Genomic DNA, 21,628 nt, shown 5'->3' on the forward strand with positions numbered 1-21,628 from the left:
GTTGAGAAATTCTATTCTTGCTTAATTCTTTATCTAAGTGTAAGCAATTACCTCAGTATCTCATAATACTATATGCACTTCCTTTTAGACATGTACACTGCTATGCATTATATGAAGGGTCACTCAGATCAGTATCCCACATCCCAGTAAAAGTGAAAACTGGTCTGAGTGACCCTTCACATAATGCATAGCAGTATACACGTCTAAAAGGAAGTGTATATAGTATTATGAGATATTGAGGTAATTGGTGTGAAGTCAACAACCTCTATAGTGCAAGTAGTCTAGTTGTGAAGATACTTTTTTTGTAAGCAAAGCATGTTTGCTTACATGTAGATAAAAGGTTCAACAAGAATATAATTTCTTGGCAAGTATAATACACAACCTGTAGTTTTTTTGTTTTTTTTTTCCCGTCCTGAAATGCATAACTTTGTACTTTGACTCATTGAATTGGTAGTCATTAACCTTTGCTTGAACTACCAATCTATTTAGATCATCCTGCAGGATCTTTACATTATTTTTATTAACTGTTGCTCTTCCTCAGTGTAGTGTCATTGGCAAACAACTGGATATTCTTCATGAAATCAATTCATATTGATCAAATCATGTTACAACTTAAAATCTCCATCCCTATTTGCTCCAGTTTGTGTGTGTGTTCATCATTTATATCATATCTACATTGTTTATCAATATTTACATCAGTTAAATCATTGGAATGCCACACATGCATGTGTGCGAACAAATTTCATGCATGTCCGTGCGTGAATTCCTTATATTGGAACATTTGAAAATAGTCTGGGAAAAATACCATCTGAAACTGAAAATTATGGAAGAGAGATATTTTCTTAATTTGGAGCTCACTGATAGCCTTTTTTGTTTTGTTTTCAACAATCAACATAAGATTCACCTATTAAGTAGTCTAACTGTTCACATCCGTTTTTGGATTTAAACCTTACCAAAGAATCTGATTTATTGAGAATTTATTTTCAGAGAATAAACTCATACAGATATTTACATTAGACCTCAAAAACTGGGCAATGTTTCGATGCTAGAAGCATGAGCCTATTTTCTCATTATTGATGAAAGAACTAGCCAAAGAACTCCAATTTCTAAAAAAAAAAAACGAAAAAAAAAAACACTTTTTAAGAAACTTTTTTTTCTGGTTGAAAAATTTGCAGTAATAAAATTACTATATACACTTGTGAATACATGTGCATAATAAATATTATAATGGCACAAGTGCCATTAAAAATTAGTTTATGAAAACTAAAGCTGTTAGGGTAGATGCAGGTGTGTGTGTGCGTACACGCACGTATACATGCACATGCAGACACTTATGAGGCAAGTGAGTGCAGGAATGACCAACAAAAAATATAGAAGCTAGTCTCTCCAGCAACAATATGCAGAGTCAGTGAAGAGCTAGATTATTATGATTGTAGTAACCACCACAGGCTCACTCATCCTGGAATGTCCACTCACCTAGCAACATGTCTATCACATTGAACCTTGAAATCATTTACACCTGCATTCACTGTGCGCTCTGGCAGTGTTATTGGTGAGTTCCACTCACCAATAACTCTCAGTGTAAAAAAATCTACTTTTTGCACTGTTCTTCATATCTTTATACAACTTCTAATGGCTTCTCATTCTTCCTATCTTATCTCGTGCTCTTTTAGTAATTCATTCTCTATTAGTCTGGGCTATATTAATGATGAAAATGTGCTTAATAATGGAGGTGATTATGTTGAAAGAGTGATTCTGTGTTCATTTGGTCTGGACTTTAAGGTGTCATGTAGACCACAGAGGAGAGTATTCAAAATAGCATAGAGATAACTTATGTCTGTACACAAATGTTTGAGTATAAGGGAAAAAAGTATTGAGTTTGTTACCTTAGTACATATGTTATCTCGGATATTGGTATTAGATAAGACCTGCCTTTCAGAGGCACATGTAATAACTAATATTGACTGCAAAAGGTTCACTATTTTTAGAAAGGGTAAGCAAGATAGGAGAGGAGGGGGATGATGCAAATAATATCAGATGATTTGAGTCCTGTTAGAGTAGATAGCTCTGATTGCAATATTAATAACAGTTTTCCATGTAGCAGCGAGTCAGATGCTGTTTGGTGCGATGTGGGGTCTAACAATATCAAATAAAGGGTGATGTGTTGTTACGTACCTAGTGGATCAGCTTTTAGTGACAATTAAATGAGTCTCCAAATAAACCTAATGGGTATTAAATGATTAATCATCTTAGGTGACTTCAATTATCTTAATATTGAGTACCAGTGAAATTTCATGAAAAGAATGAAGTTTGAATTTATTCATCTGTTGTGTGACATCTTCATTAAGCAGCATGTGACAGAAGGAACTTGAGGTCAAAGAATATACACTTTATTATAATGCTGCCTCCCACATTAGTAAAGCATGATTGCAACAATGCGTTACTAATGTGGGAAGCAGTTAAGTGTGTAGATATTCCATGTAGAAAAGGTTAAATGATGAACTTCAAACCAGTAAATAATGATCAACTGAGGAGAATAGTAGGTTTGATCCCATGATATCAGTTGCTAGATGGGAAAAATATTGGCAGTGCATGGGAAGTACTTTGAAAATTAAATCAATAATGCAGTATTGAAATGTGTCCCTAAAGTTCTAAGCATAAACAGGTTGGTAGTGAAATGGATATGCAATCTTATTAAGAGATTATTAAAAAGATGTGAATGGTATTCCCACATCTTTTTTCTTCCTGTACTGAGACAAATTATATAGCCAGGTCAATGGAACAGACTTCTTATATGACTAATGATCTTTGTTTTAGCTTAACCTTGTGATTATGTTGATATGATGTACTGATGATGACCACTTGGTTTCTGGCAAAAAATTTGCATTAATAAAGTTATTTCTCGCCTTAAAATAATTAATTTTAATAACTTTATTAATACAAATTTTTGGCCAGAAACTAAGTGGTCATCATCAGTACATCATATCGGCATAATCACAAAGTGAAGCTAGAACAAAGATCATCAGTCATGTTTCCAGAACTGAGTAATATGCTGTAGTGCCACCATACGGGTGGTTAGAAAAGAAAATGAGATTCCAATTAAAAAATAAAACTAAAATTAAAATAATTAACTTTGAAATACAACAAAATAACAAAAATTAGAAATTTAAAAAAAAAACGGGAGAGTAAGAAGGGAACTACACTATTGCTTATCATTTATGATGATCAGACTCTCCCAAATCTTTGCAATAGATTGATTTAGTTGGTTGGTTTATAGTTTATTTGGCACAAAAACTACAAAGGTCATACTGTGCCATACTAAGGTTACAACTATACATAAGCGGTTAAAGAAAATTGTAAACAATATGCCTGTACAAAAATTAGGTTCCACAAAGCAGCATCTACATAGAAAGAGAACTGCTGCAGAGGCCACAGCAACACACAAGGTTAAAGGTTATAGTAGTACAAAAATTGTCAACAATACAAGTTAAATAAACAAAATGTGTGTACAAGCCAAGGAATGCAGTATCTACATATAGTTAAAATTATAACAGATGTTTTTATAGCCATATATAAATAGGCAAAAAGGAATTATTATACAATATGCATGCATAAAAATAAAATTTGGCAATGTGGTATCTACACATAAACAAAATTACAAGAAGGTTACACAAATATACAAGGTGTCCTACAGCAATACATAATTAGTCAAAAAAATTAGTAAATAATATGTATGCACAAAAGTTAAGCTGGGCAATGCAGTTTCTACATATAAACAAACTTACTGCAACATTTAAAGCTGTACATAATTAGACAACAATATAAGTTAATAAACAAAATGCATGTACAACACCAAGCCAAGGAATGCAGTATCTACATATAAGATTACAACAAATGTTATTACAGTAATACATAGAGTTAAAGAGGAATTATTATACATTATGTATACATAAAAATTAAGTTTAGCAGTGTGGTATTTATATGTTGACAAAATTACAACAAGGCTACAGAAACACGTGATTGGTCAGAAATTAACCTAATGAATAATATATACATTAGTACTCAACTCTTGCACATATACATTAAATATTTCGTAATATATACGTACAAAAGTGAAGTGAAGCAATACAGTATTTACATATAAACAAAAATTAGTCAAATGTATTTGTGTAAATTCTTTGTAAAAAATTAAAAACATCGTGCAGTCTGCCTGAGTGTATATGGTCTTGCCAGGTAGGTAAAAAAGTGCTGGCACTCTACCAGTATATGATAAATAGTGATGTGTATTGCATTTTTCACACATGGGAGGGTCATTAGCTCTCAGTAAATAAGAATGCGTAAGATGACTGTGACCTATGTGGAGCCTAGTGAGAACAACATCCTCTCTTCTCTTTATTCGTTGACTAGAATGGCAGTGCTTAATTTCAGGTTTAATGTCATGTAATTTGTTTGTTAATGCTTCTTGCCATGATGACTGTCATTGAGCAATTAGCTTTGATCATATAAACCATCTGTAGTCTGTATATGGTACTGTCAAACAGTACGTGGAGAAAGTTTGAGCTGATTTAGCAGCTGCGTCACAGCCTAATTTCTCTTAATTCCAATGTGGCTGGGAATCCAGCACAACTGAACATCAAAATTAAGGATTTTCATTTTGTGAAACAGGTGTAACACCTCAAAAAGTACTGGATGTGGATTATGCATAGGAGAGGAGATAGACTTTAAAGAGCTCAATGAGTCTGTATAAATTATACACTTTTGGTCAGTTTTCTTTTATATGAACAAATGCAAGCTGAATGGCACGTAACTCTGCTGTATAATTACTGCAATCAGGTGGGATCTAGTTGAAGATAATATCAGGAAGCACAGCCAACAGAGGTATTAATTCTTGAACTGTCAGTATAGATAGGCAAGAAATCAGAGTGTACTGCTCTGTGCATTAAACAATTGAAGGTAGACAGATGATGGAGTATGAGATTTCTGTAGCTGACAAAGTGAGAGTTTGCAGGATGGTGTGCAAACCTGCCATGGAGGGATGTGTTATGTTTAGTGTAGGCATTGTTGTCAACATTTATACCAAGAGCTTGCATAGTCTCTTTAATATGCATACCAGAAGAACGTATGGCAGTTTGAAGTGTGTGGTATTGAGCTTTTCAGTGCAGAGAAAAGAGACTAGTCCATGTAGGATGATCTGGGAGAGACTTTATCTTTAGGGCATAATTAAGAGACAACCGTTTCTGTCGAAGTGATAGAGCTGGTTCATTGCTTCAACATAAAGACTCTGAGTGGGTGATGTGCGAAAGGCACCAGTAGCTATCCATATACCCTGATGATGGATGGAATCCAACTATTGCAGGTTACTCTGTGTTGCAGAACCATATACCCTGATGATGGATGGAATCCAACTATTGCAGGTTACTCTGTGTTGCAGAACCATATACCCTGATGATGGATGGAATCCAACTATCACAGGTTACTCTGTGTTGCAGAACCATAGACTTGAGACTATAATCCAGCTTTTGAACGTACAAGTGCACGATAAAGATGGAGCAATGAAGCTCGATCAGCACCCCACTCAGTAGAGAATAGAGTTAGAAGGTTCAATGCTCTTTTGCACTTTTCTCTTAGTTGATGAATGTGTGCTAGAAATATAAGTTTACTGTCAAAGATCAGCCCTAAGAATTTGGCTTCTGTAGCTACTAGAATAATAGTGCATCCCATTCTTAATTCAGGATCTGGGTGAAGAGTGCATTTTCGACAGAAGTGTACACAAACACTTTTTTTTTTCTGTTGAAAACCTAAACCCATTACTAAGAGCCTGCAGAGAAGCATGATCAATTGCTTTCTGAAGTTGTCTTTCAATTACCCCCATGTTACGGGAGTGGCAGTAAATTGTGAAGTCATCAACATATAGAGCATTGCCTACAGTGGGAGGAAGTTAATTCGGCGATAGAATTAATTTTAACAGCGAAAAGTGTCGCACAGATCCTTGGGAACACCCTGTTCTTAATGATATGATTGAGATAACATATTTCCCACTCTGACTTGGAAGAAAGCTTTTAATAAATACAGGAAGATGTCCTTTAAGACCCAGGTTATAGAGTGTCATAAGCTTTTTCCATGTCAAAATAAACTGAAACAAGGTGTTCTTTCTTCAGAAATGCATCTTTTATACAAGTTTCTAAACTAGCCAAATGGTCTAAAGTTGAGCGATGTCTACAGAACCCACATTGTGTATTGGAGAGAAGATTGTTGCTTTCTAAATACCAGAGAAGTCCGGCATTAACCATTTTCTCTAATATCTTACAAAGACAGCATGTCAGAGCAATGGGTCGATAATTATTTACTTCCGTTGGATCTTTTCCTAGTTTTAGGATAGCAGTGACAATTGCCTTATGCCAAGAATTTGGAAACTCTTCCTCTGCAAGTATTCTATTGTATAGTAAGAGAAGGAGATCCATAGAAGATGATGGTAGATGTTTTATCATTTCATAATGGATGTCATCAGGCTCCTACTGCACTAGGGTGAGATAGGAGAGCTCTCTTTAGTTCCTCCTTGACAAATGGTTGATTGTATGACTCAAGAACATTGGTAGAAAAATTTAGCCTTTGTTTCTCTTGCTGTTCTTTCAGAATTAAAAATTCAGGAGGATATGAAGCTTTTGCTGAGATTCTGGCAAAATTTTCTCCCAGAGCGTCTGTAATGGCTTGGGATCAGCAATAACACTTCCATTATGGTCTAAGGTAGACAAACAATGTGTGCTATATCTGCCTTTCATTTTCTGGATTTTATTCCATACAATTTTTGGATGGAATAAAATCTGGTCATTCGATTAATTGATATAGTAACTTGGATCCACAATTGTTTTTGACTCTGATGCCTCACATAGAATGCTTTGGCTCAAGCACCTGATGGAAAGGAATATGACTGCCCACTAGGATAGCTTCTCCATGAGCAGGACCACCTCCAGTTCTGTCCTTGCATACAACAGTGAAATTCCTAAAGGTAGGGTCCTCATTGGGTCTTAAGTACGTCTCCTGTAGATAGAAACAGAAAGGTTTGTTTCTGCAACAAAATCTTGACATCATCGATATTCTGTCAAAATCCATGAAAGCTCCATTGTACAAATTTTCAGGAGGTTGAGGGCTTACCTTTTGTCATATTTATATTTATCAATTGTTTTGGGGAAGTATCGACGGCCAGTGTCCATCTCTTCCTCTGGTAGAGTATTCAATATGTCTGATGTGTTAGGGTTAGTTGGTAAGTTTAGTTTACTTTCACTGGGTATTGAAGTATCCATTTTTTCTGTGGGAGTATCTGATGTTTTATCTTTAAGTGATATCTTTGCCATAATTTTTTTGACTAGTGGGTTTTTCATCGAGTGGGATCATTTTTGGAGTTGTCTCTGGAATAAGGTCATAGGTCATGTGAGTGTGCTCAACAGAGAAGTACCTGTGATCATAAAGTGCAGGTATGGTGAAATTAGGATACCAACTATCTGGAGGCATGCCAAAGTGGTGGCCTTTCTGAAACCAGGGAAAACTCCAACAGAAGTAAAAAAAATTACAGATGTATATCACTACTCAGCAACCTTTTTTAAACTCTATGAACGATTAATTTTGAATAAGCTACAACCCCTAATCGACCCCCATCTTATTGCTGAGTAGGCTGGTTTTAGACCAGGCAAATCCTGCACATCACAAATTCTCAACCTCACTTAATATATAGAAAATGGTTATGAGCAAAAACTAGCCCCAGAGCAGTCTTTGTACATCTAACTGCAGCATATGATACCATAAGCCATCTCACACTCAGAAATAAAATACACAGAATAACTAGACTATCGCCTTGTCCTTCTGATCCAATCACTCTTAGAAAACAGACACTTTTACGTGGACCTGGGGGGGGTAGGAAGAGCCACTGGCAACTTCAAAAAATTAGCCGTCTCCAGGGAAGTGTGTTATCACTTACTTTTCAACATCTACTTCAATGATCTCCCCATTTTTCCAGGAACTAGAAATTTTATATATGCTGATGACCTTTTTCACCTTAACAATAAGGAAGCCAACAGGAAGCTACAGATTTCTGGGAAGGCTCTAATATAGAACATTCCTGGAACCCAATCTACCTCGGTGTGACTGTTGATCGCACCCTCTAATATAAAACACACATAGAAAAAACAAAGGCAAAAGTGAATGCGAGAAACAATATACTAAGAAAGCTTATCTCTTCCAAATGGGGGTGCAGACCCTAGCACACTGAGATCTTCTGCCTTGGCCCTTTGCTATTCTTCTGCTGAATATGTCTGCCCAATATGGTCCAGATCCTGCCATGCTGAAAAACTTGACCCAGCATTGAATGAAAGCTGCTGCTTAATTGCAGGATGCCTGAAACCAACACCACTAAAAGACCTGTATACTTTGGCTGGTATTGCACCCACTTCAATTCGAAGATCTGCATTCTCAGCTAACGAAAGAAGCAGATGAATGATGAATGCCACCCACTATTCGGCCATACTGCAGTGCTCCGAAGACTAAGATCCTGACATAGAATTGCCAGAAAGACATAGTTTCCTGGCAACTGTTGAACCACCTAAAAACCTGGGTAAGTGTTATAAGAATAACACTTTCCCAGAGACAAGACTTCAACAGTGGTCTGCACTATATCCTGAAAATAATACTGGTATTCCAACTGCCGAACATCTTCCATGTGGTGCCCACTTGGACTGGAATACTTAGAAAAGCCTCAACAGACTTCGAATGACAGGATGCTGCAAACAAAACCTCATCAAATGGGGCTACCTCACTGGCCCAGATAACTGTGAGTGTGGGACAATCCAGTCCATGGAACACCTTTTTCTTGTCCCTTTTTTCCATCACCTTGCACAAAAGATTACCTTATATCCTGCACAGAAAGAGCAGTTGATTGTGCAAGATACTGGAGGAACATCTGACCATATTTATTGTATATAAGTTATGTATAGTTACATTTTTCATATTTAATTATTATTTCCTGTATAATTCACCTACCAAATTTAAGCTGTTCTCATTTGTAATGTATCCTAATTTGTTGTAAATAATGTTGTACCACTTACTTAGTACTGTACCACTTGTGTTTGGATACAAAATAAATAAATTAGGGACACAAAACACACGTGTTGAAAAGATTATTTTACTGATTAATAATAAAATAACTTTATGTTTTGACCCCTGTATTGAGGTCATCTTCAGAAGGATTCATTCAGAAGTATAAGAACAAGCTACATGCTGTTGCACTCTATACAAGTAAATTACATCTACGTTGTTAACTAATCTTTTTTTCTAAGCCTGCCCTCTAGTGGAAAAAAATAAAAATAAAATAATACCTCCACTTTGGAAAAACCGGCCTTTCTGACCATGCACTCCAAACATACCACAGAATTGACTGGAAAGGTACCAAGTCCCTAGACCGCACCAACACCTGGTTCGAGCGGAAATTCAAGGAAGCATGTGAAATGCTCAAACATGATCGGAATAAAAATGGTCTAACAATTCCAAGAATGTGGAGGACTCATCTACAACCTTCATTGCAACCACGAAGAAAAATCTCAATACAAGACCTAGTGAAGCGTTTTTCTTGAACATTCAATAGCAACCTGTACTGTACAAATCCAGAAGATAATCGTAATATAACTGTATAATTCCAGAAGAATCTTAGTATGCGAGGACTTTAGCAGAGTTTATTGTAGTTTTTATTTTATTTTTGTTTATTTTATTTTATTTATTTATTTATTTTATTTTATTGTTTTTTCCACTAGAGGGCAGGCTAAGAAAAAAGATTAGTTAACAACGTAGATGTAATTTACTTGTATAGAGTGCAACAGCATGTAGCCTGTACTTATACTTCTGAATGTATCCTTCTGAAGATGACCTCAACACAGGGGTCTAAACGTAAAGTTATTATTTTATTATTAATCAGTAAAATAATCTTTTCAACACGTGCGTTTTGTGTCCCTAATTTAACAAATATGAATGCTGATCACCGTCTAACAGATAAGGCGTTGATGGTTATTCATGACTTATTTTTCACGGTATTAACAACACCACAAACACTTATATCAACAAGGATGTTTTATTAACGCTAATATTTCGCTGATTTTCAACTCGGCATCATCAGAGCACAACACACATGTAAACGCGACAGTGAGTGAGTGAAACAATATATGTACGTGTAACCTTAAAAGAAAAAATAAATAAATGGTGGAACAGACAAGTTTGAGTTGCTACTGTCACCTTCTTAATTGTTACCTTCTCAGCATAAGAGGATCTCAGAGCAGGTGTGATAGTGGCTGGCTTTCTTTTTGCATCCTGGTATGTTAGGTTTTGCTCTGTTTTCATTCTTTGTATTTCTTTTTCATCTTTCCATTTCTGACATGCACGAGAGTAAACTGGATGATCTCGCTGACAGTTGATGCATTTAGCTTTTCTTGCACAGCAAGATTTGTTATCATGCTCTTTATTACCACATCGAGCACAGGTAGTAGAACCACGACAGGCAGTTTGGGCAAGTCCATATCTCTGACATTTAAAGCATCTCAGTGGGTTAGGGATGTACATTCTAACAGGATAGCTGAGATACTCTGCTTTTACAGATGTTGGACACTTAGGTGTATCAAAAGTAAGGATGATGTTCTTGGTTGGAGCTAGGCGACCATCCCTACGTATCAGGATGCGCTTCACACCTGTCACTCCTTGATCTTTAAGTTCTGAATATCTCCTCATCAGGAACATCAAGGAGATCCCATTCTGGTATCACTCCTCTACAGGAGTTATGAGGTGTTACTGTAATTGTTGTTCCACCCAACTTAAGAAATTGCATTCTGGTGACGTCCTTGTGGAAACATTATGTCAGCCACCAGAATGCAATTTCTTAAGTTTTGGGAGGTCCTGCCAGTTTTTCTAAACTTTTTTGAATAAAGAAGGATGACGTTTCCCTATTGGTTTTTCACCTGTAGCATGAATGATTAAAAATGTTGGTACATTAAAGTTGGCATCATGTTTCTTAATTCTGTTTCCATATGCTGTATCTATGGTATCAGTAGATACAGCATATGGAAACAGAAGTAAGAAACAAAAGACATATGCTGTATCTACGGTATCAGTACTTGTTTGGGACTTTGTTACAGCCTCTGAAACATTTGAGGATGAAGGATTCGTGATTCCTGGGATGGATACCTTAAATCATGCAGACAACACACACATCTTCCATACACCACTTTATGATATCGGCCACTCAATTATCCTCTTATCGAAATTAAGAATTTAAAATCCAATCCCATAACCTTCCCAACTTATGCAACAGCCTTCCATGCATGAATCCTGTCAAAAGCTTGAGCAAAGGCCAAAATTATCATGGTGTTTCGTTTTCCCTTGTCTAACTCAACCGTGACATTATTATGAAATGTGAGCTAGTTACTCACACATAACCTTACCTTAGTAAACCCATTCTGTTCACTGAAAAGCATAGATTCTCTGTCAGCCCCTTTCTGTGTACGATATCTTAGTAACTTTTCCAAAATCTTCAACACCATTCCAGAGATACTGATAGGGTGATAATTAGACATATCAGTCTTTGCACTACCCTTGTACAATGGGATTACCATGCATTCTTTCCACTCCTATGGAATGTTTCCTGTAATGAGACATTATACAACCAGGTCAAAGGAACAGACTGCTCTCCTGAACACTTGTGTTTAGTATTTATAATGAACTATTATGTATCCGTAGTGCAATTGGAAGAATGACAGTACGTTGTGCCCTTCGATTGGAAAAGGCCTAAGTTCGATTCTTGTTGTGACAGGAGGAATCTTTATATGGACTTTTTCAATCAAAGATGAGTTAGCCGATCTCATACGGTAGCAGAGTTTTTTCTCCTGGAAACTCGGGAGAAAAATTTGTCTGTATGCAGGTTTTTCATCCTGCATACAGACAAATCGGCCCTTCACAACACATGCAATTTACAGACAAAAAATACTAGTTGTGGAGGATGGCATTGATGTGGATGATTGGTGGTGGAAGTTCGGCGTGGTGGTGGAGACAGAGTTGTACAGTGGGTGTCCTCCTGCGATGAGTCTTCGGACTCCTTGGAGGTGTAAAGAATAATAATAAAAATATATTATTTATACAATATGAGCAGTCTGTTAGTTGAACAATCTCTTATGCATCTGCACTGACAAGAGTTATTCTTTCACATTCATTCTGACATTTATTTGCAACATAACAGAATTCTTTTGGGTTGTTTTTAACTTGCAGACCTAGATTCTTTTCATACTTGCACTTAGCTTTCCATACACTAGTTGTAACTCTTCTGGCCTGAGCATTTTAATTTTCATAACTGACATCCTTATGCACATGGGATACCATGTTCCCTCTAAGCTGTGCACACACAGGTCAAAAAAGCAGCACACATGCATACACAAAAGATTTGCTTTCAGAATTTCTAATTTAGTCAATTTTTGAACATACTATAAAAGCAAATATAACAATAAATCATACTTTTTATTTTATTTAGTAATTTCTCCAATGTCTATTCCAATATTATTCTGACTCATTCCAACTTAATACGTTCTAACTGGTTACTTTTACCCTGTACTGTGTGCGCAAACTAACAATAACATCAGTTAGCAAAGTTGCAGGAGCATATTTGTTAAGAGTGTCCACTGCCCAAGACTTGGACAGTCACTTGAATTCATAAAAGATGGATTTTTGTAGCTACTCAGATTTAAGTGAATTAATTTAGTACTCACAATTTTACAGGTTGTAGCTAGACAAAAAGGGAAACATTAATATGAGAAATATTACATTCGCATGTTAAAAGTTTTAGTATGTTAAAACTGCTATTATGGCAATCCCAGGAACAAATGCAGCTGTAGAGAGAATTTTTTCTCTCATGAGTTCTTTGTGGTCTGAATAAAAGAACTATTTCAACACCAAGACTGTTTAATAACTTTATGTAAAAGGAATTTTACATAAAGTTATTAAAATTAATTATTTTAAGGTGAGAAATAACTTTATTAATGCAAATTTTTGGCCAGAAACTAAGTGGTCATCATTAGTACATCATATCGGCATAATCACAAGCCCATGTGCACATGAAAAACATTTTATATGCAAGTTTCCATTCTCAGATAGTGTGTGCGCCTGTGCATGTTTTTTTTTTTTTTTTTTTTTATATTGGCATCGCTGTTTCAGCACATGTCCAGTCCTTGTACAATGAGATTACCATACATTCTTTGCAATCCTACGGAATGTTTCCTGTACTGAAACAAATTATATAGCCAGGTCAAAGGAACAGAACTGCTCATCTGAAACTCGTTTAACATTTATACTGAACTATTGTATATGCAATGAGAAAAGAGTTGTTAGAAGCAAAAATGAAGAGTAAGAAATAAGAAATATGATAGAATTGAGAAGGGTCTTCAGAAGATTGCAGCAGGAATGGTGTGCAGGTTATAGATGTGTGGAGTTAATTATAAATTTTGGATGTAAGGACCTGTATGTGCCTGATGTACTGCACTTAAATGGTTTTGGAGTGGAGAAAATGTTCAGTGAGTTTGGAAGTTCAAAACCAGGGAAACTAGAGATTTTTTTTGGCGGGGAGAAAGCAATGAAGCATGTGGCTAGCCACATAAGATAAGTATGAGTGCAGAAATGATTATGAAGAGCTGGGAGCACTTTCCCAGGTTTCAAATCTGAATGGGCTTGTAGTGACTTGATGTAAGGATAACTGGTCCCAGAGGATGTTGAAATGCATGTACACAAATGCCCCAAATATCAGAAATAAAGAAGTTTTTAGTATTGTCCAAAAATTATTGGCATCTCAATGATGTCAAAAATAATTTTCTGGTTGTCAGAGAATGATGTAGTTATAGGGATGCAATGTAAAGGATATTCTATTTTCAGAGAAGATAGAAGAAATAGGACAGGAGGAGGGGTATTAGTAATGATAGCTAAGAACTTCAACCAACAAAAATAGAAGTTAAGGAAGATGGTAGATCTGATGGAAATGGTTCATTTGAGGCTGTCTGGTGTGAGATAGAGGCCAATAGGACAAATATTGTTGGTTGCTGCTATAGACTTGGGGGTCCAGAAGTAGCACAATGATTGCAGACTGAGCAATTATCATGGGCTTCAACTATGGCGATATAGATTGGAAGGAGGAAAGGGCACGTGGCAAATTGAAAATGAAATTTATGTAGTTACTAAGGGATAATTACCTAAAACAGTACATGATGGAAGGAACAAGGGGGTTTCAGAGTGTTGGATCTGGTAATAGCATCAGAAGATCTATCTATAACTGCAGTAGAAACTGATCAGGGAAAGTGATCATTCAGTCTTGTCCTTGGAGGTTGCTCAACATGTGGAAATTTCAGTCAAGAAAGGGTTTATGTAGAACAAAGCTGGCAATTATGACAAACTTAGGGGGGTACTTGGAGCAGTGTTGTGCCATAAAAAACTACATGGAATGAATGTTATTAGTCCATGAGTCAAGATTGTTTGAGGCAGAATTAGAGTGCATACCCAGGATCAGGAGGATAAACAGAGTAGGGATTAAGTGGATGACTAGCAATATAAAGCTGGAGCTGCAAAAAACGAAAAGAAAAAAAAATAAATAGAGCATCGTGGAAGGAATATAAACAAGGTGATCAGCATGTCCATGAGAAGTATAAAGACAAGCAAGAAGGGTACCTATTAGTAAAGATTGCTAAATCATATTTCAAGAGAAAATAGATTTGAGAGGAATTAGAGACAAGTGATCAAGCTGGTGACACATATAACGTTGCCTATGAGAATAGATTGAGGGTGTGTAGATTGCAGAGTTTAGATGACAGACAAAGAGAGGGAATATTATAACTTATAAGTTACTAAAAAGAAATTATAAGATTGACACAGAAGAAATTTTTTAATACATGGGGAGTAGGTGGAAAACAAGGGGGGGCACACTTGGAAGCTGTCTAAGAGTGTCATTAGTAAGGGTGTGCAGACTAGGTTCTTTGCTTGGAGAGTAGTGAATGAGTGGAATGGATTCTAGAAGTGGTTGTCAGTGCCCTAACAGTGAATAGGTGTAAGATATATGATAAATGTTGTGTTTATGGGTAGAGTAGGTCTCCCACAATGAGTCTTTTGACTCTATGCATTGCTCTTATAAATAAGAATAATCTTTATTCTTGTGAATTGTCTAATAATCCTATGTAAATTTTATTTTGCTTTGTGTTTTTTTTTCCTGTAAAATTGCTAAGTAATTTCCATAAAACTTAATTATCATTGTTTTGTATATGAATTTAATTTCTTTCTTTCTTGCAGACTTTACAACAGTTCTATTTTGATGTTCATTCTCAGTCTCAGGCCAATCATTATTTAACTGTTGCTCAGGTATCCCCTGAGGCTTGGAATTTTGCATGGGAACTTTTAAATCCTTCCAAAGTAGGTATAATGAAGAATTTTTCATACCTATTTATTGCAACTTTAATTAAATTATTTAAAATATTATTAGTAGTATTAGCGCTGGGGTTAATTTTTGGTGACCACAGAGAAGGCTTTCTGTGGGACGTTGCCCTCTGGTTAATTTATTGTCTGTCTTAAATTCATTCAATGCTCTGCTCTAGTATATTTACTATTACTGCTTTTGTCTTCACCTAAGATGATTTATTCTCTTGGTATTTTTCCATAACTAAAATAGAGGTAAAATATCTCCTCTGTTTCTGTTATGGCAGAGTTTGTTTTGCTAACTTAAGTCTAAATCATGTGATGCCATTTTCTTCTATTTTTCCAAGCTCTGTAATTAGCCTTCTTTCAGTGTATCTTCATAATTCTGTTGATACTGCTTTAGTCTCTAAATCCTCTCAAGCATTATTTTATCTCTTTCCAAAATAGTCAAATATATGTACAGTAGTCTTTAGATGTAAGAGTAATCATTACTTGACACATTAGAACCAGTTCTTTATCTTTTTTGTGAATCTGTTCATGATGGGATTTAAACTTATATTGTACATTAATATTAGTATGTCAACAGGTTAAAGGAGAGATAATTTGGAAACTCTCCTCTAGAGTACAAACAGGAAACTTTTCCAAGAAATTCTTTGAAGTGCACATCTAGTATATTTAGGTATGATTTTTACAGTAATACTGAAAAATCAGGTATATTTAAGTTATATATAACTTTAATTATCTGATCAAAACATCTGTACTTTATCAAGAATGATAGAAAAATACCTGTGATATGTCACTTTATGTAATAAGTCAAAATGTTTTTTTTTTTTTCCTTCCCAGGTATTGTCCTTGCATGGTAATAGTGTAGTATAGGTTCCAGAACTGTGTCAGTGAGTTTCTGTGTGTGTGTGTGTGTGTGTGTGTGTGCGTGTGTGTGCACACGCATCATCAAATTCCTGATATATATCCTCAAGGGGTGTATAGGATATTATGATAACACTACATGAAGAACTTACATCATCACTCACTTTCTATCAACAAGTTTCCTCCACATCAATCTGTTATCTATCAAAACTGCAACATTATCAGATCTTATATTTCTGTCTTCTAAGGCAGTTTTTACTGTATCAATCCACCGATATCATGGTCTTCCACTGGGTCTTTTCCTGCCAACCTGGCAGAGAACACTTGTTTTGCTAATCTTTCCTCTTCCATTTTCTGCTTAAGTGACCTTACCACCTGAGGTTACTTCTGCTAACACATTTCTGAATGCTAACAATGTCAAGTTCTTTCCTAATATTCTCATTTTTAATATAATATTGCCATTGATTGCATTTGTTCATGCACCTAATCTTTCTCAGATTCTCATATCTGTGGTCTCTAGACTTCGGTCAAGTGTTTTATTTCTAACCCAGCTCTTGCATCCATAAGTTAAAATTGGTTTGAACACTGTCTTATACACAGCTAATTTAGTGTTTTGACTAATTTTTCTCTTATTCCATATAAATTTATTCAGTTGACTTCCTACTATACCTGCTTTGTTGATTCTATTGCCTATTTCCATATTTAATTTACCCTCTTTACTAAAAAATTGTGTCTAAGTAGCTGAAATGTTTTACTTGTTCTATAGATTTTCCATTCACGATGCAGTTGATATTTTCTATGTTTCTCCATATTTTCATTGTCTTTAATTTATTATTGCTGATTTTCATACAAAATTTTGTACAACAGTTATTCAGTTTAGTCAAGGAATCTTGCAGACTTATAGAAGAATTGCAGAAGTATAACATCATCTCCATAAAGTAGAGAGTAGAGATTCACAGCTCCAATTTTGTTATCAATACTGCTTTTATTCATAATATGGATGCTTCATTACATTTCCTTCATTGCCTGTATGGATCATATGTGATCCATATAGGTAATGAATAACAGAAGAGATAATGTTCATCCTTGTCTGACACCAGATTTAATATTTAACTATCTTTCTGTACTTCAATTCTAACTGCTGACTTATTCGAATAATGCCCCATTCACACCATACAACTATAGCCCTATTTTTTAGTGTATTAATGACCCCTTAATACACTAAAAAACAGAGCTTTGAAGATTTGCTCCAATGAACAAGCACTTAAAGATGGATTAAAAGCTATCAGCAATACCATCCTAAAAAATGGTTACAGCCAAAATGCCATCAACAGAATTCTGTCAAAGACCTCACTTAAAAACAAAAATAAACTATACTACGATAAAACTGTAACCATTCCATACATTAAAGGGATGTCAAAGAAAATAAACAGAATACTACAAAAATACAACCTCAGTGCCACCTTTTAAACCTCCTGCAAAAAACTTACTCAACTCATCCAAGGTTCCACTGGCCCACCCTGGAGTATACCATACTCATTGCACCTGTAATTTGCCCTATATAGGGGAGACAGGATCCACAATTCCTATTAGAAAAAAGGAACATAAACAACATATTAAATATAATAACTATTGTCAAACTGGTCTTTCTGATCATGCCCTGAACTTTACATAGAATTGACTGGAAAAGCACCTATTGTTTACATCACACCAAAACATGGTATGAACATAAATTTAAGCAGTGCTGTGAGATTCTCATCAATCACCCTAATCTTAACAATAATGATGGTCTAAAAATTCCAAACATATGGAAGACACATTCTACCCACTTAACCTTTTTCCCTAAGAGTTAATTTTAAATAGAACCATAGGTAATCCAGGATCACCTAATCTAATGTAACAATTGTCATGTTAAATTAGGACATCATTTTTACTGTAAAAAAACTATATGAAAGAATGTTCGTTTCTCTGATGTTGTCTTAAATAGAATATAGCTTTGATGTAGTTACTTTATTTTATTTCATTTACTTAAATATAAAGAGCTAATAAGCTTCATTTCAGTGATATAAACATTATTTAAATTAAGGGGATATTAAATCCCACATTGTTTTAAAACTGAATAAGAAACTCAAAGATTGAAATCAGAGAGTTTCATGCCAAATATAGTAAACTATAAAGTATCGGCGACCACTAGGTGAGCTAATGCAAGTGACACTAGTACATAATACAATACCGGAGAACTCGCAGCAAATCAGAACTTTACCGACTTTGCTGCGAGTTCTCCGGTATTGTATTATGTACTAGTGTCACTTGCATTAGCTCACCTAGTGGTCGCCGATACTTTATAGTTTACTATATTCGGCATGAAACTCTCTGATTCCAATCTTTGAGTTTCTCATTCGGTTTTAAAACAATGTGGGATTTAATATCCCCTTAATTTAAATAATTATTTCATTTATTTATTGCAATTTTATTTTATTTTCACTAGAGATCAGACCAGTAGAATAAACATTGATCAAATCATTGTCTCTTCAGCATACTATATGAAATGCAATTTAGCTCGTCTCTGTATATATACATGTGCATACTTCAGATGATGACCTTAATATGAAGGACGAAATGTCAGGAAATTAAAATAATTATTTATAACATAGTTGTGGAGTCCATAATTTGCATAAAATGAATGCTGATCACCTTGTAACACTAAAGGAAATGATTCAATTTTATCCTGCTCAAGACTAAATGGTGATCACTTCCAATTTCAAATCCTCTGTTCACTCTAGTGTCCTGCACAAGTGAAAAAACATCACTATCAACAATAACATAGTCAATGAGATTTTCTTATTTCTTGTCTCTTCTCTCCATGTGAATTTATGCACATTTTTATTTTGGAACATTGTGTTAGTAATAACCAATCCATGTCGTGAGCATAAATCCAACAGGTATTTGTCATTATTATTAGCTTTGCTCTTTTCTCCCAATTTCCCCAAAATATTTTTGTATGTCTGACAATCATTTCCTGCTTTGCTATTTAGATCCCCAACAAGGACCAACTTTTCCTTTTTCATTGTGTCAGTTGCTTTCTCTAAACCCTCAAAAAATTTCTCCATTCCTTAGTGGAATCTTTTGTGGGATCATAGACACAAATAAGTCTCATTGTCCAGTTCCCCATTCTGATATTTGCCCCCATCAATTTATTTGATATTGCCTGCTATTCAAAAAGATTAGTCTTGTATTTAGTGTCGAATACTATAGTTACTCCTTCTTTTCTCTGATTTTTATTGTCTGAACAGTTTGTATTATTGCTTAGAAAGATCATCAGTTTTTGTCTTTTTTGTTTCAGTCACCCCTATTATGTCGATCTGGTACTTATTCAATTCCTCAGCCAGCTCTATTTCTTCTTCCTTTGTTGATAGTACCAATCTTGAACTCTGGTAATGTTGAGTTGGAGTGTGTTTCAGGATTTGTTCCAGTAGCTGACTTTCGCTGTTTGCTCTATTTCCCTGGCGAAAACAACGGGAGGCCTTGTTTAACTGAGCGATGCCCCACTGTCATGACATACCATGAAATACCATCATTTTATTTGTGGTATAAGAATACAAGTTGGTTGGCAAATTCCCAAATTGCAAGGGTTAGTTAATTGAAGATTTATTGTTTGAAGGTTGGATAAACAGTAGATTACTATATACAAATGCAGTGCATATCTAATAGTGTTCATATATATCCAGAGTCCCTCTTCTCCCCTACCTCATTTTTTTTATATAAGCATGAATCCTATGCATGCAAATGGAGCTTTTGTATGAATCTTGATATAATTACAGTTAAACTTTCCAGATGTTAAAATTTTTCTACTAACATTTTCTTTTACACACATTTATTTCATTCGATTCACATTTAGTGAATGCTTTTACATTGTAGATGTGATGTTTAATGTGCATAGAGTAATAAAAAAAAAAGAATATATTTGAAGTTTATTTTTTAATATAGCCTCATGAGATTCAGTTTTTTGGAGCAAGCACACTTCAAGTGAAAATCTCCCGATTTTGGCACGAACTACCTAGTGATCAGCATGAATCACTCAGAAACAGGCTGTTGGAAGCAATTATTACTTATGCTGGAGGTCCAAAAATTGTTTTAACCCGTCTTTGCATTGCTGTAAGTTGTAATAAACGCTACATTATATATAACCTGAGTTTTTATTTACTTTTTAAATTTAAAGTATTTGTACTATGTTTTCCTGGAGGTAGAATGAGTAGAGTGATTGAGACATTTGATATGAGAGGTAAGCCAGCAAAGGAGTTAGTAGTTGTAATTTGGGACAAATGACTTGACTGGGAACAAAGAACACGTTAGATTGGATATCAGGTGGTTGTTGAGACAGATAAAAGACAATAGTGTGATAGGAAAGGTAGTAAGTGTGTTGCCCAGGTATAACAGTGGTGAGATTAGGCAGAGAGCAAGGATTACAAGCAAGCACCTCGTATTTTGAAGGAATTTGCCAGGGAGTTGGCATCTGCCTTGATGTATTTTTTTAAAATATGAGTCTTGCACTAGTTCAAGTTCTAAAGGAGTGGAAGGAGGGCAAGATTGTGCTGCTTCATAAGGGAGGTGATAGAATTTAAGCACCATATTATAGGCCTATCTGTGTGTCAGATGTGGTTAAGGTGTTGGAGAGGCTGGTGAGAACCAGCATCCAGAATCGGTATTATCTTTTGATGGACAACATGGATTTGCTAAAGGGAGGTCATGTTGTAAGATAATGGCTTCATTGGACAGAAGAGAGGGATACACAGTAGTATACTTAGATTTTACAAAGGCTTTTGATAGATTACTGCATGATAAGTTGGTCAAACTAGAGAAGATGGGTTGGATAATAGATTAGTGCATTGGATAGGAGACTGACTATCTGATAGGTATAAGCAAGTTGTGTATGGGGAGGGGGGGCACCTGTGGTGTGACTCAGGGAGGGTCTGTTTTAGGGCCATTGCTGTATACCTGTATGTTAATGATATTGGCAAAGATTTGGATGGGGATATTCAGTTGTCACATGATGCAAAGTTGGGATGAACTGTGGCATTACAAGAAGACTTGAGTAGATTGAGTGAATGGGCACAGGAATGGGGAATGGCAGTTCAATGTTACAAAATGTAAGGTTTTAAAATTTGGGAAAAAAAGATGGGATGTAGAATTTGCATTTGGTGGGAATATATTGTTGGAGGCGGAGGAAATAGATCTTATTTTGGGGTGATAGTGGATAAAGATTTGAAATTTAGGGGACACATTGCTAAAATTGTGA

General features: G+C 35.4%; 1 protein-coding gene across 2 annotated transcripts in view; it reads left to right on the forward strand.

Annotated features, from left to right (window-relative positions):
* cdm (importin-13-like protein cdm) overlaps positions 1–21,628 on the forward strand; it is a 389,177-nt gene that overhangs the window by 15,033 nt on the left and 352,516 nt on the right. For both annotated transcript variants that reach the window (XM_090408166.1, XM_090408167.1), the window contains exons 2-3: positions 15,343–15,462; positions 20,320–20,487. In XM_090408166.1, coding sequence (XP_090264292.1) covers positions 15,343–15,462; positions 20,320–20,487 — 288 coding nt within the window. The remainder of the gene's footprint in view (positions 1–15,342; positions 15,463–20,319; positions 20,488–21,628) is intronic.

This window comes from Typopeltis vanoorti, chromosome 18 (assembly GCF_054136105.1).
Source record: "Typopeltis vanoorti isolate ZY-2024b chromosome 18, IOZ_Tvanoo_1.0, whole genome shotgun sequence".
Classification (NCBI taxonomy): Eukaryota; Metazoa; Arthropoda; class Arachnida; order Uropygi; family Thelyphonidae; genus Typopeltis; species Typopeltis vanoorti.